The sequence below is a fragment of the Ranitomeya imitator genome, chromosome 3 (genome assembly GCF_032444005.1).
Source record: "Ranitomeya imitator isolate aRanImi1 chromosome 3, aRanImi1.pri, whole genome shotgun sequence".
Taxonomy (NCBI): Eukaryota; Metazoa; Chordata; class Amphibia; order Anura; family Dendrobatidae; genus Ranitomeya; species Ranitomeya imitator.
Window position 1 is genome coordinate 435,060,493 of NC_091284.1, and position 27,974 is coordinate 435,088,466.

The window sequence follows — 27,974 nt, forward strand, 5'->3', positions numbered from 1 at the left end:
GTACGCTGATACCCCATATGTGGGGGGGAACCACCGTTTGGGCGCATGGGAGGGTTCGGAAGGGAAGGAGCGCCATTTGGAATGCAGACTTAGATGGAATGGTCTGCAGGCGTCACATTGCGTTTGCAGAGCCCCTAATGTACCTAAACAGTAGAAACCCCCCACAAGTGACACCATTTTGGAAAGTAGACCCCCTAAGGAACTCATCTTGATGTGTTGTGAGAGCTTTGAACCCCCAAGTATTTCACTACAGTTTATAACGCAGAGCCATGCAAATAAAAAATATTTTTTTTTCCACAAAAATTATATTTTAGCCCCCAGTTTTGTATTTTTCCAAGGTTAGCAGGAGAAATTGGACCCTAAATGTTGTTGTCCAATTTGTCCTGAGTACGCTGATACCCGATATGTGGGGGGGAACCACCGTTTGGGCGCATGGGAGGGCTCGGAAGGGAAGGAGCATCATTTGGAATGCAGACTTAGATGGATTGGTCTGCAGGCGTCACATTGCGTTTGCAGAGCCCCTAATGTACCTAAACAGTAGAAACCCCCCACAAGTGACCCCATATTGGAAACTAGACCCCTCAATGAACTTATCTAGATGTGTTGTGAGAACTTTGAACCCCCAAGTGTTTCACTACAGTTTATAACGCAGAGCCGTGAAAATAAAAAATCTTTTTGTTTTCCCACAAAAATTATTTTTTAGCCCCCAGTTTTGTATTTTCCCAAGGGTAACAGGAGAAATTGGTCCACAAACGTTGTTGTCCAATTTGTCCTGAGTACGCTGATACCCCATATGTTGGGGTAAACCCCTGTTTGGGCACACAGGAGAGCTCGGAAGGGAAGGAGCACTGTTTTACTTTTTCAACGCAGAATTGGCTGGAATTGAGATCGGACGCCATGTCGTGTTTGGAGAGCCCCTGATGTGCCGAAACAGTGGAAACCCCCCAATTATAACTGAAACCCTAATCTAAACACACCCCTAACCCTAATTCCAACGGTAACCCTAACCACACCTCTAACCCTGACACACCCCTAACCCTAATCCCAACCCTATTCCCAACTGTAAATGTAATCTAAACCCTAACCCTAACTTTAGCCCCAACCCTAACTGTAGCCCCAACCCTAACCCTAATCCTAGCCCTAACCCTAGCCCTAACCCTAGCCCTAACCCTAGCCCTAACCCTAGCCCTAACCCTAGCCCTAACCCTAGCCCTAGCCCTAGCCCTAACCCTAACCCTAGCCCTAACCCTAGCCCTAACCCTAGCCCTAACCCTAGCCCTAACCCTAGCCCTAACCCTAGCCCTAGCCCTAACCCTAGCCCTAATGGGAAAATGGAAATAAATACATTTTTTTTTTATTTTTCCCTAACTAAGGGGGTGATGAAGGGGGGTTTGATTTACTTTTATAGTGAGTTTTTTAGCGGATTTTTATGATTGGCAGCCGTCACACACTGAAAGACCCTTTTTATTGCAAAAAATATTTTTTGCAATACCACATTTTGAGAGCTATAATTTTTCCATATTTTGGTCCACAGAGTCATGTGAGGTCTTGTTTTTTGCGGGACGAGTTGACGTTTTTATTGAAAACATTTTTGGGCACGTGACATTTTTTTTATCGCTTTTTATTCCGATTTTTGTGAGGAAGAATGACCAAAAGCCAGCTATTCATGAATTTCTATTGGGGGAGGCGTTTATACCGTTCCGCGTTTGGTAAAATTGATAAATCAGTTTTATTCTTCGGGTCAGTACGATTACAGCGATACCTCATTTATATCATTTTTTTATGGTTTGGTGCTTTTATACGATAAAAACTATTTTACAGAAAAAATAATTATTTTTGCATCGCTTTATTCTCAGGACTATAACTTTTTTATTTTTTTGCTGATGATGCTGTATGGCGGCTCTTTTTTTGCGGGACAATATGACGCTTTCAGCGGTACCATGGTTATTTATATCTGTCTTTTTGACTGCGTGTTATTCCACTTTTTGTTCGGCGGTATGATAATAAAGCGTTGTTTTTTGCCTCGTTTTTTTTTTTTTTTTCTTACGGTGTTTACTGAAGGGGTTAACTAGTGGGCCAGTTTTATAGGTCGGGCCGTTACGGACGCGGCGATACTAAATATGTGTACTTTTATTGGGTTTTTTTTTTTATTTAGATGAAGAAATGTATTTATGGGAATAATATATTTTTTTTTTTTTCATTATTTTGGAATATTTTTTTTTATTTTTTTTTACACATTTGGAAAATTTTTTTTTTACTTTTTTACTTTGTCCCAGGGGGGGACATCACAGATCAGTGATCTGACAGTTTGCACAGCACTCTGTCAGATCACTGATCTGATAGCAGTGCAGGCTGCTTCACAGTGCCTGCTCTAAGCAGGCTCTGTGAAGCCACCTCCCTCCCTGCAGGACCCGGATCCGCGGCCATCTTGGATCCGGGGCTCGAGCAGGGAGGGAGGTGAGGAGACCCTCGCAGCAACGCGATCACATCGCGTTGCTGCGGGGGGCTCAGGGAAGCCCGCAGGGAGCCCCCTCCCTGCGCGGTGCTTCCCTGCACCGCCGGCACATCGCGATCATCTTTGATCGCGGTGTGCCAGGGGTTAATGTGCCGGGGGCGGTCCGTGACCGCTCCTGGCACATAGTGCCGGATGTCAGCTGCGATAAGCAGCTGACACCCGGCCGCGATCGGCCGCGCTCCCCCCGTGAGCGCGGCCGATCGGCTATGACGTACTATCCCGTCCAGGGTCAGATAAGCCCAGGGCACCTCGACGGGATAGTACGTCTAAGGTCACAGAGGGGTTAACAGAATAAAAATTCAAAATTTGAAAATTGCAAAATTTTAGCCAATTTTTTATTTTTTTTTCACAAACGCAAAAATTGACCTAAATTTACCACTACCATGAAGCCCAATATGTCACGAAAAAAACAGTCTCAGAACCGTTACAATCCGTTGAAGCGTTCCAGAGTTATTACCTCATAAAGGGACACTGGTCAGAATTGCAAAAACGGCCAGGTCATTAAGGTCAAAATAGGCTGGGTCATGAAAGGGTTAAAATGGGGAGCCCCAAACTAAAAAAAATTATGTTATGTGGGGTCCCCCTAAAATTAATTACCGTTAGAGGCTATGCAAACAGCTGCAGGGTATTAATAGCCTAGGAAGGGGCCATGGATATTGTCTCTCCCCCCCCCCCCCCCCCCGGCTAAAAACCATCATCTCTCCACCGCCCCAGAAATGGCGCATCTATTAGATACGTCTTATCTGGCACTTTGCCGGGCTCTTCCCACGTGCCCTGTAGCAGTGGCAAGTTGGTTTCATGTTTGTGGGGTTGATGTCATATTTCTATTGTCAGATGACATCAAGCACACATCTTAGTAATGGAGGGGCGTCTATAAGACACCTATCCATTACTAATCCTATTGTTGTATTGTAAATAAAGACACAGCCAGAATAAAGTTCTTTACTAATCTTAATTAAACCATAGTTACCGAATGCATAATCCCCGAATCCTTCGTCTCCTGCAACAAAAATAAACCACAAACATTCCTCACCTGTCCGCCGAGATGATAATTCATAATGTCCCACGACGATCCTGATCACTTTGAGAGCAGTCACATCAGTGATATGACTGCTCTCAAAGACAGCTGGCGATACACTGATAGGAGGTGGATCACTGCGCCGCCGTGAGTATAATTTTTTTTTTATTTTTATATGAATGTAATGTAACTTTTTTTTTTTTAAACTGTGAGCACAGGTACCGGCAGATGATACTACTCTCCCATCAGACATAGCATGATCGGTGTAGTCTCATCGGTCTGCGTCTGATTTTTACCGCAGGTCACCGCTACATGTCAGTCAGCAGCGTAATCAGGGCTGTGGAGTCGGAGTTAGTTTTGGTTGGAGGCGGAGTCGGTAGAAATGTACCATGTACCGACTCAGACTCCAGCTTTAAAAAAAAAAAAAAATGTATGAATATTTCATAATTCAACTTTCATATGAATTTTATGAATGTTAGGGTACTGTCACACAGTGGCATTTTGATCGCTACGACGGCACGATTCGTGACGTTCCAGCGATATAGTTACAATCTCGCAGTGTGACACGCTCCTGCGATCAGGGACCCCGCTGAGAATCGTACGTCGTAGCAGATCGTTTGAAACTTTCTTTCGTCTAGTGTCCCGCTGTGGCGGCATGATCGCATGGTGTAACAAAGGTGTGCATGATATTGTATACGATGTGCGCATAGTAACCAACGGCTTCTACATCGCACATACGTCATGAAATTATCGCTCCAGCGTCGTACATTGCAAAGTGTGACAGCAGTCTACGACGCTGGAGCGATATTGTTACGATGCTGGAGCGTCACGGATCGTGCCGTCGTAGCGATCAAAATGCCACTGTGTGACGGTACCCTTACTCAAATATATATGTTCTATCAAACTATGAACAGTGATAAGCAGTTCTGCTGGAGATAGAGACATTTCTTAAGGTACCTTCACACTAAACGACGCTGCAGCGATCCAGACAACGATCCAGATCGCTGCAGCGTCGCTGTTTGGTCGCTGGAGAGCTGTCACACAGACCGCTCTCCAGCGACCAACGATGCCGGTAACCAGGGTAAACATCGGGTTACTAAGCGCAGGGCCGCGCTTAGTAACCCGATGTTTACCCTGGTTACCATCCTAAAAGTAAAAAAAACAAACGCTTCAAACTTACCTTCCGCTGTCTGTCCCCGAGCTGTGCTTTCCTGCACTCACTGTGAGCACAGCGGCCGGAAAGCAGAGCGGTGACGTCACCGCTCTGCTTTCCGGCCGCTGTGCTCACAGCCAGTACAGAGAAGCACAGCGTCGGGGACAGACAGCGGAAGGCAAGTATGAAGCGTTTGGTTTTTTTTACTTTTAGGATGGTAACCAGGGTAAACATCGGGTTACTAAGCGCGGCCCTGCGCTTAGTAACCCGATGTTTACCCTGGTTACTGGCGAAGACATCGCTGAATCGGCGTCACACACGCCGATTCAGCGATGTCAGCGGGAGAGCCAGCGACCAAATAAAGTTCTGGCTTTCTAGCCCCGACCAACGACATCACAGCAGGATCCTGATCGCTGCTGCGTGTCAAACTGAACGATATCGCTAGCCAGGACGCTGCAACGTCACGGATCGCTAGCGATATCGTTCAGTGTGAAGGTACCTTTACTTCTTGTGTGTCACTGTTCTCCACTGCCCTTATCTAATCTTATACTTGGTTAACCTCATGCTGCCCCAACCCCCCCTACTTACAATGTATGAAACTGAAAGTGAAAATGTGTTGCAAATTCTTAGTAGTAAAGCTCCTCCTCTAGAATAGATGTTTGCTGTGGGTCTTCCAAGCATCTCACAGCTGCTACTCAGAAGAGGAAGACTGTAAGTAGTATTATGCTTTCAACAAACTTTGCATCAGTTAACTGAGTATATGAGGAATAACAGTATTACTGACCACTATATCAGTTGTACAACCTGGCAATAATTTTGTACAATTGTTTTTAGGAAAAACAATTATCATTTGGATTGTGAATGCAGAATTAAAAACCTGAGAATGTCAAAGAAGCGTCACATTAACCCCTTAATGACAGCCAATACGCCTTTTAACTGACCTTACATGTAGGAGAATAGCCTCCCCATACAGGTAACAATCCAGCATCTGTCGGTTGTGCACTATAGCTGACAACTTTCTGCATCAGCCACGATCAGTGTTTGCACCGTCCAAATCTGTTTAACCCCTTAGATGCTGCTGTAAAGTGACTACATCAATATATATGGTTAACAGAGTTGGTGCCCTCAGATCATGATTTTGTGGTCCTGGTGTTTGCCATGGCAATACATGACCAAATAGCGGCCTTATGGATTTGTAACTCGGGTGTACCGTCACACTATACGATTTACCTACGATCACGACCAGCGATATGACCTGGCCGTGATCGTAGGTAAATCGTAGTGTGGTCGCTGGGGAGCTGTCACACAGACAGCTCTCCAGCGACCAACGATGCCGCGGTCCCTGGGTAACCAGGGTAAACATCGGGTAACTAAGCGCAGGACCCCGCTTAGTTACCCGATGTTTACCCTGGTTACAAGCGTTAAACTAAAAAAAAAAAAACAAACAGCACATACTTACATTCTGGTGTCCGTCAGGTCCCTTGCCGTCTGCTTCCCGCACTCAGTGACTGCCGGCCGTAAAGTGAAAGTGAAAGCACAGCCGCTGTGCTCTGCTTTCACTTTACGGCCGGCAGTCACAGTGCGGGAAGCAGACGGCAAGGGACCTGACGGACACCAGAATGTAAGTATGTGCTGTTTGTTTTTTTTTAGTTTAACGCTTGTAACCAGGGTAAACATCGGGTAACTAAGCGCGGTCCTGCGCTTAGTTACCCGATGTTTACCCTGGTTACAAGCGAACGCATCGCTGGATCGCATCGCTAGATCGCTAGATCGGTGTCACACACCGATCTAGCGATGACAGCGGGAGATCCAGCGATGAAAGAAAGTTCCATACGATCTGCTACGACGTACGATTCTCAGCAGGATCCCTGATCGCTGCTGCGTGTCAGACACAGCGATATCGTAACGATATCGCTGGAACGTCACGAATCGTACCGTCGTAGCGATCGAAATGTTATAGTGTGACGGTACCCTTAGAGTCTGTCGGCTGTAGTAATCTGTTCAGAAGTTAGAGGCATTTAGGTGGTAAAAATACACATTTTCATTTCTGTCATACCACTTTGCATTAATTCCTGTAAAGCAACTGAAGGGTTAATAAACTACCTGACAGCAGTTTTTGATATGTCAGGGGGTGCTGTTTTTAAAATGGTATCACATTTGGGGGTTTCCCAATATATGAGACCCCTAAAGTCAATTCAAACATGGATAAGTGCATAAAAAAATAAATTTAGTAAATTTCCTTGAAAAAATGAAAAATTGCTGCTACAATTTTAAACCTCCTAAAATGCTAAAAAAAAATAAAACAACATTTTACAAATGATGCTGATGTAAAGCTGACATGTGGGAAATGTTATTTATTAATGTTTTGCTGTGGTATGACTATCTGGATTAAAGGGATAATCATTCAAATTTTGAAAATTGCTAATTTTTTAACATTTTTCTCAAATTTTTGATAATTTTTATAAATAAACAAAACATATTGACCTAAATTTACCATTAGGCCATGTTCACACAGTGCGTTTTTTACTGCGGAACCGCCGCGATTTTGCCGCTGCGGCTCCGCAGCCGTTTTCCATGCAGGGTACTGTACACTGTACCCTATGGAAAACAGGAACCACTGTGCACATGATGCGGGAATCGGGAAAAAAAGCCGCGCTGAATAGCTGCGGTAAAAAAGAAGTACCATGTCACTTCTTTTTGCGGAACTGCAGCGGTTCTGCACCCATAGACCTCCATTGTGAGGTCAAACCCGCAGTAAAACCCGCAGATGAAAAAAATATCTGCGGGTTTTACTGCGGTTTGTGGTGCAGAACCGCTGCAGTGTGGCTGCCCCCCGTGCCCCAATCCCAGCCCCCATGCTCCGATGCCACCCCCCGTGCTCCGGCAGATTCGTTCCAAAGTGCATTTTGATCACTGAGATATAACCTCTCAGTGATAAAAAAAAAAAAAAAAATAGTAAATGACCCCCCCCCTTTGTCACCCCCATAGGTAGGGAAAATAAAAAAATAAAGATTTTTCTTTTTTCTCCACTAAGGTAGGGTTAGGGGTGGGGGTAGGGTTGGGGGTAGGGTTAGGGGTAGGGTTAGGGGTAGGGTTAGGGGTAGGGTTAGGGGTATCAAAAAACGCATCAAAAAACGCACCAAAAAAAGGACCTGCGTTTAGTCCTAAAAAAAAGGATGGAAATCAGGAACGTGTGAACATCATAAAGTATAATGTCACGAAAAAACAGTCTCAAAATCACTGGGATTTGTTGAAGCGTTGCAGAGTTATTACCACATAAAGTGACACTGGTCAGATTTCAAAAATTTGGCTCCGTCACTAAGGGGTTAAATCAGCTGTATTTGAACATTTCACCATCACTCAAGATAGAAAACATTATGTCTGTCAGTGTATGACAAATGATCCAGAGAAAAATGCTGTGAAGCCAAGATCAGTGCATATTCAGGCAAAGATAAAAATGCTCCTAACAGAGTTTCTAATCTAAAGAGACATTTACAGCACTTTCATCCAGAAGAACAGAAAGCAGTGGATGAGAGACTGCATCCAAACCAATAAACCAGTGCCCAGCTCTTCCAGCCAAAGGAGCAGAGAACTTTGCAGCCATCAGTTGCAAGATATTTTGTCAGTGACAAAGTTACTGTGACAATGACAGTAGATACATTTAAAAAACAGATCATAGAGCTTGTTGTAAAGGATAGTGTGCCTATTTCATTATTTTCACGACCAGCTTTTAAGTGTCTGAATGGGGAAATTGCCCACAAGCTTGGTGTTTCTCTGGAGAGAGATAGAGTATATTAGAAAATTAGTAATTGAAGAAGCTTTTAAACAAAAGGAAGAACTTAAAAACACTCTCAAGGGACGCTTTCTGTTTCTTAAAATGGATGCCTGCACACGTCACAGAGTGAACTATTTTGCCATCAATGTCCGATTTGTTTGTGACAAAAATGAAATACTTACCAAGACATTGGCAGTAAAAGACACCAAAGCTCATCACACCAGTGAGTTTCTCCAGGTCTTGGTGGAAAAGGTTCTGCAAGACTATGAACTTAAAAAAGAGCAAGTTCTTTCTGTCGTAACTGACAATGCTTCAAATATGATAAGTACTATTAAGCTAATGAATGAGAGTAATGATTGTGACCAGCAGCTAGAAGAACATGCTGGGTCCACAGACAGAAATGTTTGAAATAGAGGAACACAGTATTGTAACTGAGGAGCAAACTGAAGTTGCTTCAGATGAACAGCAACATGATAGTTTAGATGATCTTGTTGTAACTGTGTCAATACGTTCTTTCATTCATCACATGCGCTGTGTTGTGCATACGCTACAGCTGGCTATAAGAGACAGTCTGCAAGAAGGACATGCTGCTGCACTGATTGGCAAGGTGAGAAAATTGGCTACTGTTGCCAGAACCCCTAAAGTTGACTCAATTTTGAAGAGACGTGCTGGAAAAGGGGCAATTATTGATCAAGCCACACGATGGGGCAGTACTTAATGATTCAGCGCTTGCTTGAACTGAAAACCTTTCTTGTAGACATTGCTAACCCTCAATTGACGCTAAATGAAAGTCAGTGGAATCAGGTGACTGAGCTGGAAAAATTGCTAGAGCACCCATTTACAGTGACTAAAAAAAATACAAGCAGAGGACTTAACTCCAGGTATTTTCTTAAAGGAGTGGAAGAACCTGATGTTTCGCCTGTCCCAAAGAGGAGGGTTAATTGCAAGTGGCATTGCTACATCAATGAAAAGGAGAGAGGAGCTACTATTACAAAATAACATTCTTTTGGCAGCTGTTTATGTAGACCAAATGCATCGGATTCTTCTAGATGATCAACAGCTAACTAAAGGAAAATGGGTATTATACCTACCGATAATTCGGTTTCCAGGAGTCCATCCTGACAGCACTCTGGAGGACGTCCTCCTTGCAGGGACAGGAAAGAACGCGAGAGGTTAAAAGGTCCCACTCCGCCCCCTTTCCTTCAGTGTTTTGGACAAGTACCACACCATGGATAGATACTATTTGAATTTTTATTAACCAAATCATATTACAGCATATGACATAGTATACAAAGGAAGGGGGAAAGTATCGGTGCTGTCAGGATTGACTCCTGGAAACCGAATTATCGGTAGGTATAATACCCATTTTCCAGGACGTCCCCCTGACAGCACTCTGGAGAATACCAAAGGAAACTCCCTTAGGGTGGGACAACTGCCTGGAGAACCTTTCTCCCAAATGAGGTTTGCTGGGCTGCTAATACGTCAAGGTTATAATGTTTGCAAAATGTATTTACCCTGGCCCAAGTTGCTGCCTTACATACTTGTTCTAAGGACGCCCTTGCTCGTTCAGCCCATGATGCTGAAATGGCCCTAGTAAAATGAGCCCCAATTCCTGTTGGAGAATCTACCCCTTCTGATGAGTTGGCTTTAGCAATTACAGTTGTGATCCTTCTAGCTATTGAAGTTTTGGAAGCTTTTTTACCCTTATTCTTTCCCCCAAAAAAGATAAATAGGTTAAGATCTTTTCTCCAGGTACTAGTGGCCTCTAGATAGTCTAACACCGCTTGTCTGACATCAAGAGAATGTAAAGATTGCTCTTTTGCATTAGAGGGGTTTTCGCAAAAGGAGGGTAAAATTATCTCCTGGTTTCGGTTTTGTACCGAAGCTATTTTATGGATAAATGATGGCTCTAATTTTAAAATTACGTGATCGTCACAAATCTGAAGGTATGGATCCCTAGTAGATAGGGCTTGAATTTCTCCCACTCTTTTAGCCGTTGTAATCGCTACCAAAAAGGCTGTTTTCCATGTCCGAACCGAGATAGGCATGTCTTCCCCAAGGGTATAAGGGTTTTTACATAGAGCCCTGAGAACTAGATTTAAGTCCCAAGTGGGAGTCAATTGTCTAAAAGTGGGACGTAATCTCTGGATGGCTTTAACAAATCTAATTATCCAAGGGTGAGGCCAAAGGATAATCTAAGAAAGTGCTCAGGGCCGAGATCTGCACCTTAAGGGTACTAGGTCTAAGCCCCATATTGAACCCAGATTGGAGAAAATCCAGAACTCTGGGAACGTCCGGGGTCTCCAGCATCACGGCCGACCTGCCACCCTCCATACAGAATCTTTTCCAGATTTTGTAATAGATGGCTGAAGTTACCGGTTTTTGATTGGCCTGAATGGTTGAAATGACTTCATCGGATAAGCCTCGGGCTTTCAAAGTGTCCCTCTCAGGATCCATGCTGAAAGGTGCAATCGTTCCGGATTTTGATGTAGGACAGGACCCTGATAGATGATGTCCTTCCATAAAAGGGAGTTTTACTGGGTTCTCTGTTGTCATGGATCCCAGCAACAGAAACCAGCTTCTTTTTGGCCAGAATGGTACAATCATCAACAATGTTGCCTGGTCTTCCTGAATCTTTGAGTACCATCGGAATGAGTGCCAATGGAGGAAATGCGTAAGAGTGGTTCGTCCCATGTCTGGCTTAAGGCGTCGACTGCTTCTGGCATGTCCGAAGGGTTGAGAGAATAGAATCTGGGCACCTTCGAATTTTTTCATGTGGCAAATAAATCTATCTTGGGAGTTCCCCAACGATGGCATAATAGTTGGAAAACCTCTTGATTTAGTTCCCATTCTGTTGGGCAGACTTTCCTCCTGCTCAGGTAGTCGGCCAGGATATTCTGAGACCCTTCTAGGTGTACTGTTGTGTGACAGAACTGTGTTCTCCGCCCAAACAAATATCTTCTGTGCCAACTCCTGAAGTGGTTTGTGTCTGGGACCTCCCTGGTGTTTTAGGAGGGATACTGCCGTCATATTGTCTGTTAGAATCTTCACATGCTTGTTTTTTTTTTTTTTTTTTTTTTTTTTTTTTTTTAGGCGAGAACGATTTCTTCTTAGGGTCTACCAAACCGCGTATAGCTCTCTGTAATTTGATGACTTGTGGCTGATGTCTTCGGGCCACCTGCCCTGGAAGAACCTTCCTTCTAGATGTGCTCCCCATCCCCACTGACTGGCGTCTGTGGTAATTATCACACAAAGGGTCAAGATCCATGGTACACCTATTCTTAGGTTGCGGTCTTGTGTCCACCATCGTAATGATCTCCTTACTGCCGTTGATAGTCGAATTGTCCTGTCCAGCGAAGTTTGGCGATGATCCCATACCGAGAGAACTTGATTTTGTAGTAGTCTTGAGTGAGCTTGGGCCCACCTGACACAAGTGAAACAGGCTGTCTTCTTTCCTAAGATCTTCATGGCTGATCTTATGGTAACCTGATGCCTCAGGAACTCTATGATCATCTTTAATGTCTCCCGTTTTTCTCTTGGAAGAAAGGATTGTCTGGAGGTAGAATCCAGAAGAACTCCCAGGAATACCTTCCGAGATTCGGGTTTTAGGTTTGACTTTTTTCGATTTTACGACCCAGCCCAGGTGTTCCAACACCGATATGACTCGATCTCTGTGTAGGAGTAAAGTCTCTTCTGCTCGAGCTACCAGGAGAAAATCATCCAAATAAGGAATTATTGTAATTCCCTGATTTCTTAAGTATGCCACTACCTCTGCCACCAGCTTTGTGACTATCCTTGGAGCTGAGGAAAGACCAAACGGGAGGCACTGAAACTGGAGGTGGCAGGTCTGGTCCGGCAATCTTACTGAAAACCTCAGAAGCTCCTGAGAAGTTGAGTGGATTGGCACCTGATAATATGCACTCTTCAGGTCGAGAGTGCACATTACCGAATTTCTGTCTATAAAGGTGGATGGTTGACCTTATTGACTATTCTGAACCTTTTGTATTTGACGCATACATTTAAAAGGTTTCAGGTTTATTATCGTGCGTGTTTCTCCTGACGGTTTTGGGATTGAAAATAGGGAAGAGTAGTGACCTATGCCTCTTTTCGATGAGGGAACCCGAACTATGACCTGAGATCTGATAAGATTCTGAAGGTCTGAGAACATTGGAGAATTGTTTGCCACAGATGTTGGTGAGATACACCTTTGTGTCGCGGGAGATGTAAGCTCTATTTTGTAGCCTTCGGATATTATATTGAGGACATATGCGTTTTTTGTGATCTGCCTCCAGTTGATCAGAAACCGACTGAGTCTGCCCCCTATACCTATGGCGTCAATGCCTTCTAGGTCTAGAGCTTGACCCAAAAAGGGAATTTCTGCCCCTTCTGTTCTGAGCATAGGATCCTTTATAGGCTCCTCTATTGGCTCTCCACTGCTCTCTATAGTCAGGTTGTTTGCGAGGTGGGGGTATTTTCAGAAAGGGCTGAAATTTCTTAGGTTTATCCTCAGGAAAACCTTTTTTACTATCTGATGTGAACTCTAAAATGTCATCCAACGCCTGTCCAAACACCCTGGATCCTGCAAAGGGAGTGGCACATAATTTATTTTTAGATGCATTATCTCCCGACCAAGATTTAAGCCATATAGCCCTATGAGTTGCATTAGATAAGGAACTATTTCTAGCTGCAAATCTCACTGATTCAGCTGAAGTATCTGCCATGAAGGCCGTGGCTGACTTTATAATGGGTATGGAAGATATATTCGCCCGCGGGGTCTTATTAACCAAATGTTCTTCTAACTGTCCCATCCACAAGTACATGGACCTGGCTACTGACGTAGCAGCTATGTAAGCTTTTATCAAAGCTGCCGATGTTTCCCAAGCTCGACGTAAGAGAATATCTGCCTTGCGGTCCATGGCGTCTCAGGCTTGATGAATCCTCAAAGGGGATGGCTGTCTTCTTTGTAACCTTGGCCACTGGAACGTCGATTTTTGGGATTTCTTCCCATGTCTTGATATCCTCTAGGTCAAACAGACTGCCTTTAAATTCTCAGGACATCACCAGTCTACGTTCTGCATCCTTCCATTCTTGCAATATCATAAGTCGGATGTGTTCGCTCACCGGGAACACTGTCTTTGAGATGTAAGACCCCCAAACATCAAGTCCTGTCTGGATTTTGGACGCGGCTCCATCTGCATCGTATTTCTCACCGCTTGAACTACCGTATATACTCGAGTATAAGCCGAGATTTTCAGCCCAAATTTTTGGGCTGAAAGTGCCCCTCTCGGCTTATATTCGAGTCACGGTCGGCGGCAGGGTCGGCGGCTGAGGGGGAGAGAGGATTGTCGCATACTCTCCTAGTCCCGGCGCTCCTGACGCTGTCCCTGCCTGTCACACTGTCTTCGGGTGCCGCAGCTCTTCCCCTGTCAGCGGTCACGTGGGACCGCTCATTAAAGTTATGAATATGGACTCCACTCCCATAGGGGTGGAGCCGCATATTCTTTCCTCTAATAAGCGGTGCCAGTGACCGCTGACAGGGGAAGAGCTGCGGCACCCGAAGACAGGGACAGGCAGGGACAGCGTCAGGAGCGCCGGGACTAGGTGAGTATTTTATATTTACCGGTCCACGTTCCACCCACCGGGCGCCGCTCCGTCTTCCCGTCCTCTTGCTGTGACTGTTCAGGTCAGAGGGCGCGATGACTTATTAGTGTGCGCGCCGCCCTCTGCCTGAACAGTCAGTGCGGAGAGACGCCGAGACGGGACGCTGAGGAGCTGCAGGCAGCAAGAGAGGTATGTTTTTTTTTTTTTTTTATTGCAGCAGCAGCGTTCTATATGGCACAGCTTTAAATGGAGCATCTATGGGGCAATAATGAACGCTATAGAGCATATATGGCACAGCTTTATAAGGAGCATCTATGGGGCAATAATGAACGGTACGGAGCATTATATGTGGCACAGCTTTATATGGAGCATCTATGGCGCAATAATGAACTGTATGGAGCATTATATGTGGCACATTTTTATATGGAGCATCTTATGGGCCCATCATAAACTTTATGGAGCATTATATGGGGATCCTGATTCAATATGGATATTCGAAAACACTTAACCTACTGATGTCTCAATTAATTTTACTTTTATTGGCATCTATTTTTATTTTTGAATTTCACCGTTAGCTGCTGCATTTCCTACCCTAGGCTTATACTCGAGTCAATAAGTTTTCCCAGTTTTCTGTGGCAAAATTAGGGGGGGGTCGGCTTATACTCGGGTCGGCTTATACTTGAGTATATACGGTAACTCTTCAGTGTCTTCCACAGGAAAGAGAAACCTCCTTCCTGATCCTGTTCTTCTAAAGGTAACTCTCCTTCCTGATCCGAACTCTTAAAGTCTGATTCTTCCTTTGAAGAAATATCCGAACTCCTTTGCTCTGGGTCCATTCTCGGTCTCTTGCGACTCGGACCTGGACTGGAAGGGCACTGCGGTGTCATAGTAGCTAATGAACTTTGTATCTCTTCCCGAACTAAACTCCTTATTTCTGATAAGAGTGTTGGTTGTTCTCTTATAACCTTGGAAATACAGGAGTTGCAAAGATCTTTTTGTATGCTTCCGGCAGCTTTACATTACATATGGAGCACCGCTTAGGACTTCGCCAAGGTCTTGCCTGGCTTTTTAGTCGTTGGGAGGGGTGTCTGCAGGACATCCTTATCCTAAACATAAGAATGGGTACGGCTTAGCGTCTACATGTATATGTGTAGATATATCTGCGCACTTACCCCAGCATCCTCACTCCTGACTTCCATAGCCTCTGTTAGGCCGGGATCACACATGCGAGAAACACGTCCGTGTCTCGCATGTGAAATCCAAGCTCTGGCGCCGGCACTGTGGAGCGGAGCGTGCGGCCGCATAGCAACACATGGAGACGCACACTCCTCTCTGGAGTGCCGCCGCCAGAGCTTAGACTTCACATGCGAGACACGGACGTGTTTCTCGCATGTGTGATCCCGGCCTTAAAAAGATAATCAGGAGTGGGTAAAATATGTAATCCTCTGACAGAAAAGGGCCACAGCAGCCATCGCTGCACTCACCCTTTGTCTCCGGCATTGCAGAACCTCTGCTCCAGTCCTTTGTGCCCACCTCGTGACTCTGGACTGAGTAACCGCAACCTGCGCCAGTTTAATCAAACTTTGGCGCCTGCTGCTCCTTACGTTGTGGAACGCTGGATCACCGCTCGGCTATTATGCCTGTTCAGCGTTCCACACTGTCTCTCTGGGAAACGCCGCTGACATCACCGGAAACGACGCTCGGCTACCCTGCACTTCCGCGTTCCACGCAATGGAACGCATGCTGATCCGCTCTGCTGCTGACACCGGAAATGACGTCCGGTGACCCCGGAAGCTCTTTCGACCCCGCCGTGTTCATTATGGAACAAGTGAGTCCCTGCGCCTCTGCCTGGCGCTTCTTCTATATGGCGCCCGAGCAGAGAGCTCCCCACCGGGAGGAAGCGGCTCTACCCAAGAGCTCAGCTGCTCGACTGGTCTCTGGGGCAGAGGGACTCAAACCCCCCTTCCCTTCCCCGGGAAATATCTTCCCTGGGCTACCAATGAGGGGGAAAGATATTGGACCAGCCGCACGATCCCCCTGAGCCCTCCGGATCCGGTAAGCTTCTGCGCTTGAGTCTCGTGTGTCCCTCCATGCAGGGACAGGAAAAACACTGAAGGAAAGGGGGCGGAGTGGGACCTTTTAACCTCTCGTGTGGTCTATCCTGTCCCTGCAAGGAGGAGGACGTCCTGGAAAAGAAGCTCTGTTTGAAATAGCAGTAAGGATGAAGGGGTTGCAGAACAGTCAGGAGGAACAAGAAGAATTTGGTCGTCCTGCCACATCTTCACCCTCATCAACTGATGAAGAATTTAATTTCGAAATATATTTGGATCACAAGGACCGTGCAAATTGTTCCCGCATAGAAGAGTCATCCCCATCAAAGAACACAGCCAGTACATTCATCAAAAATAACAGTGCAACAAGCGATTTCTCTGTATCCTGACAGTCAGATGTTGCCCGAGTGGTTACTGCTTTGCCACCAACCCAAGTTAGTGTAGAGAGGTTGTTCTCTGCTCTCAAAATAATTAGATCAGATTTGAGGGCATCCATGAACGAGGATCTGACAGAGGCAATACTTTTTCTGAGGACAAATTTATAGATTTCCTCTTATTAACTGCATAACAGTGTTTATTGCATATTTACTTACAAGAGTTTAGAAAAGTTTATAAAAGTTATTTGCTATATTCTAATTGTATTCTAATAAATATAGTTTTTGCTCTAAGTGGTCTGATTACTTATATGATGGTGAGAAACTGAGTAAAGCACGATGTTAATATTTGACAACAGTAAATTTATTGTTACGAATTGGCCATTTATGAAGGAGTCGGAACCTGATAAAATTCAGGAGTCGGTGTCGCAACTGTGGCTTACCGACTACACAGCCCTGAGCGTAATTACGCTGACATCTGCCAGCATGATACCGCAGCGCTGTGACCGGCAGTAGCGTTACCGCAGGTGACAGTCACAGCTGTGGGGTCACGCTGACATGTGACAGCATGACCCCCGCAGCTCCTGTTATTGCACGCACTGAGCTGTGTGTGCAATGGGGAAAGACATGCAGGGGGAGAGGAGTGCATAGGAGGGAGAGCGACCCAGGGGGAGAGAGACATGCAGGGAGGAGAGGAGGGAGAGCGACCCATGGGGAGTGAGACATGCAGGGGGAGAGGAGGGAGAGCGACCCATGGGGAGTGAGACATGCAGGGGGGAGAGGAGGGAGAGCGACCCATGGGGAGTGAGACATGCAGGGGGGAGAGGAGGGAGAGCAACCCATGGGGAGTGAGAATGCAGGGGGGAGGGGAGGGAGAGGAGGGAGTGACCCATGGGGAGTGAGACATGCAGGGGGGAGAGAGGAGTGAGCGACCTATGGGGAGTGAGACATGGGGAGAGCGACCCATGGGGAGTGAGACATGCAGGGGGGAGAGGAGTGAGAGCGACCCATGGGGAGTGAGACATGGGGAGAGCGACCCATGGGGAGTGAGAAATGCAGGGGGGAGAGGAGGGAGAGCGACCCATGGGGAGTGAGACATGCAGGGGGGAGAGGAGGGAGAGCGACCCAGGGGGAGTGAGAAATGCAAGGGGGAGAAGAGAAAGAGCGACCCAGGGGGAGGGAGTGCAGCTTCCTGGAGATCACTGGGACTGTGTGGGGGGAGGCGGAGACAGAGCAGGAGGACACAGGGCAGCATGTGAGGAGCAGAGGATGTCTGCTCAGGACGCACAATGCAGTGCCTGGAGTAGAGGAGCAGGGAGGTAAATCACCCGCACTCCCCACTCTCCATCCTCCGGCTCCAGTGAGCGCTTCTATCCTGCGATAGAGTTTAAGTGGAGCTCGGCAGATAGCACTGGGCTATAGTAAGATGGCGGCTAGTCACACCTACAGCAGTGAGTTGTGCAGCCCACAGAGGCGTGCCCAGCTCACTGCTAAAGCTGCTGCAATGTTAGAGATAGGAAATAATAGACCGCCGCTGACCCCATGTCCATGGGGTGTCGTATTCTGACACGGATAGTGTCGTGCTACTGCTGTGAACACAAGATGTCAGCTCCCAGTGCCATCTTCCTACTCATAACACACGAAATCTGTTTCACATGCATTCAAATCTGGGTTATGACAGCATGTTATGCTACATTACATTGATTAATTAATGATCTACAAACGCGGTACCTTCCCTTTAACAGGTCAGTGTAGCCGGCAGACTAAAGGTACCGTCACACTTAGCGACGCTGCAGCGATACCGACAACGATCCGGATCGCTGCAGCGTCGCTGTTTGGTCGCTGGAGAGCTGTCACACAGACAGCTCTCCAGCGACCAACGATCCCGAGGTCCCCGGTAACCAGGGTAAACATCGGGTAACTAAGCGCAGGGCCGCGCTTAGTAACCCGATGTTTACCCTGGTTACCAGCGTAAAAAAACAAACAGTACATACTTACATTCAGCTGTCTGTCCCTTGCCGTCTGGTTCCTGCACTGACTGCTGGCCGTAAAGTGAAAGTGAAAGCACAGCACAGCGGTGAGTCACACAGCGGTGACTCACCGCTGTGGCTGTGCTCTGCTTTCACTTTACGGCCAGCAGTCAGTGCAGGAACCAGACGGCAAGGGACAGACAGCTGAATGTAAGTATGTACTGTTTGTTTTTTTACGCTGGTAACCAGGGTAAACATCGGGTTACTAAGCGCGGCCCTGCGCTTAGTTACCCGATGTTTACCCTGGTTACCAGTGAAGACATCGTTGAATCGGTGTCACACACGCCGATTCAGCGATGTCTACGGGGAGTCCAGCGACGAAATAAAGTTCTGGACTTTCTTCCCCGACCAGCGATCTCCCAGCAGGGGCCTGATCGCTGCTGCCTGTCACACTGGACAATATCGCTAGCGAGGACGCTGCAACGTCACGGATCGCTAGCGATATCGTCTAGTGTGACAGTACCTTAAGGCTGCTGTTTGGTCATGAATTACCATGGCAAGCATTAGAACCACACAATCATAATCTCAGGGCACCGATGGGGCTAAAGAAAGAGCCCCCACACTTAATTTATATGATGTAGTCACTATTCACAGCCGCATCTAAGGGGTTAAACAGATATGGAAGGTGCAAACACTGATCGTGGCTGATACAGCAAGTTGTCAGCTATACTGTACAGCCGACAGCTGCTGGATCGGTTTTTCACAATTTGCAATGGATCTTTCAAAAATTCACCGGATCCTGCTTGATGGCAAAAAACAGATGTGTGAAAGTAGCCTAAGAGGCAGGTCCGGGCTGTGTTAAGGGGCAGGTTCACCCCATGAGCCCACTCCACACATCCGCTGCAGATTTGCGCTGTACATGTACTGGATGTTGTGAAGGGGTTAAGGGTCTATGGGCAAGGGACAATCATGAAGTAAGGAAGCCCACAGTTTATATTTCTGATTTGATCATGGCAATAAAACAACATGCACAGGTATGCAGCTTACTCCATCCTAGTCTTATAAAGAAATGGTTGTGCAGTTGATATGCATTTTGAGTGGACAGGACTGCTGGGCTCACTATTAGGCCGGAGTCACACTACAGCGAGATACGGCCGAGTCTCGCAGGTTAAAACCCAGCTCTGGCGCTAGCACTCCGGAGTGGTGCGTGCGGCTCCATGTATTGCTATGCAGCTAGAGTGCCGATGCCAGAGCTTGGTTTTAACCTGCGAGACTCGGCCGTATCTCACTGTGTGTGATCCCGGCCTTACAGATATTTTGATCACGCCGACTCATGATTCATTAGCTTTTCTTATGACTCATTTGTGGGATATATATTGATTAGAAGATTTATGCTGGGTACTTTTTGTATGTATATACATTTAAATATTGATTCATATACGTTTTTTATCCTTCTGCAAACGGAATGTTATACTATCGGTGAATTATGCCTTCTACTACTGGCGGGCTCTTATCGGTCCGATGGGCGGCGTTTTCTCTCCTTTCATTCACCTCTTCCTTTCCCGCTGGCTGCAATATTATATGAGTGTTTCCTCCGTAGCTCACGTGTGCAGAAAGCAATCTTGCCTTGTGAACGCGCAGTATGCTTTGCCCAACTGCGGGCAAAGCCCGCACGCATGAACTACGGAGGAAACAGACTCATATTCAAGATAATATTGCGGCCAGCGGGAAAGGAAGGGGTGAATGAAAGGAGAGAAAACACCGCCGATCAGACCGGACAGAGAGCCCACCAAATTCAGGTGACAGAGTCCCTTTAACACCACACACACATACAAAAAAAACATGTGGCAAAAAGACGATTATTACCTAGTGACATCAGGAAGCCACTGCACAGTGAGACTTGGCCACTCCAGGGCATGTGTCATTACCAGGTCATAGAGGAAAGGAGTATTTTTCTTCCAGATTTTATACTCCTCGTTGATGACACGCTCCTCCACAGTATCTTCAAACACTGCAAATGACAAATTAAGTAAAATTAATCTATTGGTCTAAAGACAAAAAAAAAAAAAAAAACGTAACAAAAACAGACATCGATTTATGCACAGGTTCCATTAACCCCTTAGTGACAGAGCCAATTTGGTACTTAATGACCGAGCCAATTTTTACAATTCTGACCACTGTCACTTTGAGGTTATAACTCTGGAACGCTTTAAAGGGAACCTGTCACCCCGTTTTTTGAGATTGAGCTATAAATACTGTTAAATAGGGCCTGCGCTGTGTGTTCCTATAGTGTACGTAGTGTACCCCGATTCCCCATGTATGCTGAGAAATAACTTACCAAAGTCGCCGTTTTCGCCTGTCAATCAGGCTGGTCAGGTCGGGAGGGCGTGGTGACATCGCTGGTTCTTCCTCAGCTTTACGTTGGTGGCGTAGTGGCGTAGTGGTGAAGACACAGCGCGCGATCTGCGCTGTCATCCCTTTCGTCGGTGGGGGCGGCCATCTTCCTGGGGCCGCGCGTGCGCAGATCGAGTGCTCTGCTGCACGGGGCTTCAGGAAAATGGCCGCGGGATGCCGCGCGTGCGCATTAGAGATCGCGGCGGCCATTTTCCCAAAGCCGAGTTTGCATCTCGGCTTTGGGAAAATGGCCGCCGTGATCTCTAATGCGCACGCGCGGCATCCCGCGGCCATTTTCCTGAAGCCCCGTGCAGCAGAGCACTCGATCTGCGCACGCGCGGCCCCAGGAAGATGGCCGCCCCCACCGACGAAAGGGATGACAGCGCAGATCGCGCGCTGTGTCTTCACCACTACGCCACCAACGTAAAGCTGAGGAAGAACCAGCGATGTCACCACGCCCTCCCGACCTGACCAGCCTGATTGACAGGCGAAAACGGCGACTTTGGTAAGTTATTTCTCAGCATACATGGGGAATCGGGGTACACTACATACACTATAGGAACACACAGCGCAGGCCCTATTTAACAGTATTTATAGCTCAATCTCAAAAAACGGGGTGACAGGTTCCCTTTAACAGATCCCGCTGACTCAGATTGTTTTTTCGTGACATTGTACTTCATGTTAGTGGTAACATTTCTTCGATATTACTTATGATTATTTATGGGGAAAAAAGGAAATATGGCGAAAATTTTTAAAATTTTGCAATTTTCAAACTTTGTATTTTTATGCCCTTAAATCAGAGATATGTCACAAAAAAATAGTTAATAAATAACATTTCCCACATGTGTACTTTACATCAGAACAATTTTGGAAACAATTTTTTTGTTAGGGAGATATAAAAAAGTTGACCAGCAATTTCTCATTTTTACACCTTTTTTTTTTTTTTAGGGACCACATCACATTTGAAGTCATTTTGGGGGGGCTCTACAGGTCCTTCTCAAAAAATTAGCATATAGTGTTAAATTTCATTATTTACCATAATGTAATGATTACAATTAAACTTTCATATATTATAGATTCATTATCCACCAACTGAAATTTGTCAGGTCTTTTATTGTTTTAATACTGATGATTTTGGCATACAACTCCTGAGAACCCAAAAAACCTGTCTCAATAAATTAGCATATTTCACCCATCCAATCAAATAAAAGTGTTTTTTAATAACAAACAAAAAAACCAACAAATAATAATGTTCAGTTATGCACTCAATACTTGGTCGGGAATCCTTTGGCAGAAATGACTGCTTCAATGCGGCGTGGCATGGAGGCAATCAGCCTGTGACACTGCTGATATGTTTGGGCACATATCGGTGCTCGGAAGGGAAGGAGCGCCGCTTGGAATGCAGACTGATGGGATGGTCTGCGGGTGTCATGTTGGTTTTGCAGAGCTCCTGATGTACCTAAACAGTAGAAACACCCCACAAGTGACCCCATTTTGGAAACTAGACCCCCCAAAGAGCTTATCTAGATGTGTGGTGAGCACTATGAACCCCAACTGCTTCACAGAAGTCTATAATGTAGAGCCATGAAAATAAAAAATCTTTTCCACAAAATCTTTTCACCCCAAATTTTTACTCTCACAAGGGTAAGAGGAGAAATTGGACCCCAAAAGTTGTTGGCCAATTTGCCTGAGTATGCTGGTACCCCATGTGTGGGGGGTAAACCACTGTTTGGGCGCACGGCAGAGCTCGGATGGGAAGGAGCGCCGTTTTGGAATGCAGACTTTGATAGAATGGTCTGCTGGCGTTATGTTGCGTTTGCAGAGCCCCTGATGTACCTAAACAGTAGAAACCCCCCACAAGTGACCTTATTTTGGAAACTAGACCCCCCAAGGAACTTATCTAGATGTGTGGTGAGAACTTTGAATGCCCAAGTGCTTCACAGATGTTTATAATGCAGAGTCGCGAAAAAAAATTTTTTTTCCCCACAAAAGATTTTTTAGCCCCCAAGTTTTTATATTTACAAGGGTAACAGGAGAAATTGGACCCCAAAAGTTGTTGTCCAATTTATCCAGAGTACGCTGATGCCCCATATGTGGGGGTAAACCATTGTTTGGACGCACGGCAGAGCTCACAAGGGAGGGAGCACCATTTGACTTTTTGAGCGCAAAATTGGCCCCCTGATGTACCTAAACAGTGGAAACCCCCCAATTCTAACCAAAACCCTAATCCCAACACACCCCTAACCAAAACCCTAATCCCAACACACCCCTAACCAAAACCCTAATCCCAACACACCCCTAACCCAACCCTAATCCCAACATACCCCTAACCCCAAACCCTAACCCCAACACACCCCTAACCCCAAACCCTAACCCCTAACACACCCCTAACCCAAACCTAATCCCAACACACCCCTAACACACCCCTAACCCCAAACCCTAACCCCAACACACCCCTAACCCTAACCCACCCCTAACCCTAACCAACACACCCCTAACCCTAACCCCAACACACCCCTAACCCCAAACCCTAACCCCAAACGTAACCATAATGCCAACCCCAACCCTAATCCCAACTCTAACCCTAACTTTAGCAGCAACCCTAACCCTAGCCCAACCCTAACCCTAGCCCAACCCTAGCCCAACCCTAACCCTAACCCTAGCCCAACCCTAGCCCAACCCTAACCCTAACCCTAGTCCTAAGGCTACTTTCACACTTGCGTCGTGTGGCATCCGTCACAATCCGTCGTTTTGGACAAAAAAACGGATCCTGCAAATGTGCCCGCAGGATGAGTTTTTTGCCAATAGAATTGTATTGCCTACGGATCGCGACGGATGGCCACACGTCGTGTCCGTCGTGCACTGGATCCGTTGTGTTTTGGCGGACCGCCGTCACAAAAAAAGTTCAATGTAATGTTTTTTTGTACATCGCGTCTGCCATTTCCGACCGCACATGCGTGGCCATAACTCCGCCCCCTCCTCCTTAGGACAGACTGAGCAGCGGAAGCATTGAAAAACTGCATCCGCTGCCCACATTGTGCACAATTTTCACAATGTGCGTTGGTACGTCGGGCTGACGCATTGTGATGGCCCTGTACCGACGCAAGTGTGAAAGAAGCCTAACCCTAGCCCCAACCCTAAATTTAGCCCCAACCCTAACCCTAAATTTAGCCCCAACTCCTCTCTCCTGCCGGCCGATCATGGCAGGTGCACTACGCATGCGCCCGCCATTTTCTTAGCAGATGAAGAAGCCGGCGGGCAGGAGAGGACGTAGGAGGACCCAGGGACACTGGTAAGTATGATAGGGTCCTCGAATCCCCCCAATTCTCTGTCCTCTGATGTACGATCACATCAGAGGACAGTGAATTACATTGCTTTTTTTTTTGCGGTCGCCGGTAAACAATTACCGGCGATCGCAAAATAGGGGTCGGTAAAAACCGACCCCGATCATGTTCTTTGGGGTCTCAGCTAACCCCAGCAGCCGACACCCCAAAGATCTTCCGGGTGCCAGCTGGCGGACACACTGCGCATGCGCCCGCCATTTTTGGCCAGAGCAAGATGGCGGCGCCCATCATGAGCCACGAGGAACACCGGGGGAGACAGGTGAGTATCGGGGGGCTATCGGGGACCCCAATTCTCTGTCCTCTGATGTGCGATCACATTGGAGGACAGAGAAAGTAAAAGGGAATTTTTTTTTTTTTTTTGCGATCGCCAGTAAACGGTTAATTACCGGCGATCGCAACCCGGGGGTTGGGAAAACCCCGAATCATGTTCTCTGGGGTCTCGGCTACCCCCGGCAACCGAGACCCCAGAGAAAATCCGTCTCTGGGAGGCACTACTTTTTCCACAGCGCCCTTAATTAACGGCGCTGTGGTTTAAGTACCCTTAACTGCCGCCGTTAAAAGGCGTATCGGCGGTCGTTAAGGGGTTGTTTTTAACCATCATCGTTTATGAACCCAATTGATAAGTGTGTCAGTTGTCTGGTGCAAAATCTAGTTACCGAAAAATGTGTTAACTTGGTGTTTTCAAGACAGTTTTGGCTAGCTGTTAATGTGGGCAGAGCTGGACAATATGTGGCAAAGTCACCTGACATTCATAAGTGGTGGTGTACCCTACACCAGGCATGTTTCTTCACTCTCAATGAAATGGTACATCTTCAATTAAAAGTTGTGTACACAATGACATTATCAATTAATCAGGTACCATGCGTTTGGTCAAGTGTCCATGTAATTTTGATATGACCGTTTTTCCCCAAATCATAGATCTAATTCACTCATACAAGTCTGAAAATAAATTAAAAAAAAAAAAACAGCTCAAGTTTTGAGACCGACAAATTTTGGTTGTCAGTTTGCATCTTCAGTGTTTTTAGAACTAGTTTACACTAGGTGTTTTTGCAGCTTTTTTTACGCAAATTTTCAGCTGTGTTTTACAGTATCAGCAAAGTGAGATTTCAGAAGTCTCATGATCACAGCTTGGATTTAAAACGCACAGCAAATCTTGACAGGTAAATTACTGATCATGTGCACAACACTACAGGATTGTAAGTCTTTGCCAGCATAGATTCCCTAGCGTTTTTGGGCCAATTTCACGTGGAAAAAAAATGCACCTGAGGCAATGTGCACAAGTTGAGTATTGTGTGCACACGTTGCAGATTAGACTTAGGAATTTCTGGTGCGGATTTTGCCTCTCCTGGCAGAAAACGTACCTGCGGATCTGTCGTGTTTTTTGTGCGGTTCTGCAGCATTTTTGCTGCGGTTTTCTTGCGGATTTGCTGCGTTTTTACCCCTGCGGTTTTCTATAATTGAATGGGTACAAAAACGCTGCAGATTCACAAAAAATTAGTGACATGCTACTTTTAAACCGCAGCGTTTCCGCAGCGGATTTTCTCATTGATTTGACAGTGTACTGTAAATCAATTGTGGATCTGCAGCGCTTCGGCACCTCAAAAAACGCTGCGGCTCCGCAACGTGTGCTCATACCCTTTGACTACAGAAATTTCTGCATTGCTAGGTATTTGTTGGCAGCAAAAACAGAACGTCGCTCATTTTTGTACAGCAATGAGTACTTTTTGGAGAATATATTTCAAAACGGGAGGGAAAAAAAAAAAAAACGTTTTGTCGTGTAATTTTTTTGTTCAAACCTGTTTTCATGCTTATTTGCCCCATACTTGGCCAACAATACCAGCCCTCAGCTGCCCCAGAAATGACACTTCATATCTGAAGGGCCAATTCTGGCACTTTTCCCAGGCTCTTCCCAATGTCTCATCGGGGTAATGGGATTACGGGTTGGTGTCAGCAGCCATCGCTGACACCAAGCCCTAGGTTTAGTAATGAAGAGGAGTCAGCGACACCCCTTCATTACTAAACCTGTAAGTAAAGAGAAATAAACAGAATAAAACACTATTTGAAACAGACATTCTTTAACCCCTTTTCAACATCAGGCGTAATAGTACGCCGATGTAGGAGTCCCTCCCTTTGATGTGGGCTCCGGCAGGAAGTCCACATCTTTCCTGACACGTCAGCTGCTTTGAACAAATGACATGTGCCCGGAATAGCCGCGGGTGGAATCGCGATCCACCTGCGGCTATTAACCCGCTAAATGTCACTGTCAAACGCTGACAGCGGCATTTAACTTGCGCTTTTGGCCGGGTCAGTTTTATCATTTAGTGAACTTAGTAAAAAATACCAAATGAAAAACAAGTGTGAGATTGCACTTTTTTTTACAATTTCACCACACTTGGAAATTTTTCCCCCATTTTCTAGTACACAACATGGTAAAACCCATTGGTGTTGTTCAAAAGTACAACTCGTCCCGCAAAAAAACAAGCGCTCAGATATTGACGGAAAAATAAGTTATGGCTCTGCTAAGGGGAGCAAAAAACGAAGACAAAACAAAAATACCTCCGTGGGTTAATCATTTCAATTAATCCAATATACTCACCCCAGGTCCAAAGGTAATACAAAGGTTAAAGCAATATCCCACATTGTCACCAACATATGTAGGAGCGATCACAGAACTTTCTCAGGCATTACTTCATGCCTTAAGTAAGGTCACCGAGGTTCATCAGCTGATGAACTCCGGTGAACTCTCACCACAGGCTCAGCGTGCACACACACTGCAGGAGTGATTACCTCCTGTGTCAGTGCGTTGCCAGCTGCAGGGTAGACCAGTCGCATCAGCTGGTGCAACTGCTCTACAGGTGACCTGAATCGTGATGGGACATGGATTACGGCAGACAGGTGAGGTATATGGTGGGTTTTTTTGGTTTTTTTTCTTTTTGCGGTAGCATGGGCATTGGGGATTAGGCATTCAGGTTAGCATATGGTGTATTTTATATTTTTTTACAGGAGACAAAGGGCTTCAGGGATTAGGTGTAAGGGTATGTGCACAAGATGCACATTTAGTGCAGATATAGTGCAGAACTGCAGATTTTTCTGCAGCAGAAACACTGCAGAACTGCACTGTGATTTACAGTACAATATAAAAAAAAAAAAGCTGTGCACATGGTGCAGAAAAGTCTGCGCAGAAACGCTGCAGATTTCAAAGAAGTGCATGTCACTTTTTTGCAGTACTGCAGCGTTTCTGCACCCCTCCATTATAGAAATCCACAGTGGTAAAATCTGCAAAAAAAACGCACCTGCGGATTCTGCCAGGAGATGCAAATTTAGTGCAGAAAATTCTGCACCACATTTCCTACATGTGCACATAGCCTAAGGCCTCTTTCACACTTCCGTTTTTAGCCATACGTCGCAATCCGTCGTTTTGGCAAAAAAACAGATCCTGCAAATGTGCCCGCAGGAGGCGTTTTTGCCACTTATTGATGACGGATTGCGATGAATGGGCACACGTCGCATCAGTCGTGCAACAGATGCGTCGTGATTTTGCAGCCCGTCGCAACGAAAAACGTTCAATGTAACGTTCTTTCGTCGGTCGAGACCGCCATTTCCGACCGCGCATCCGTGGCCGTAACTCCGCCCCCTCCTCTGAACTCATAATGGGCAGCGGATGCGTCTGAAAACTGCAACCGCTGTCCACGTTGTGCACTATTTGCACAACGTCCGTCGGTACGATGGTTTGCGGCCGCCCCGTACCGACGGAAATGTGGCAAGTATACTGTGTTCTT

The 27,974-nt window shown here is 46.2% G+C and overlaps 1 protein-coding gene across 2 annotated transcripts in view; it reads right to left on the bottom strand.

The window, feature by feature from the left end:
• The window catches only part of RBBP7 (RB binding protein 7, chromatin remodeling factor), a 127,312-nt gene that overhangs the window by 60,555 nt on the left and 38,783 nt on the right, over positions 1-27,974 (bottom strand). For both annotated transcript variants that reach the window (XM_069757310.1, XM_069757308.1), the window contains exon 2: positions 20,324-20,468. In XM_069757310.1, coding sequence (XP_069613411.1) covers positions 20,324-20,468 — 145 coding nt within the window. The remainder of the gene's footprint in view (positions 1-20,323; positions 20,469-27,974) is intronic.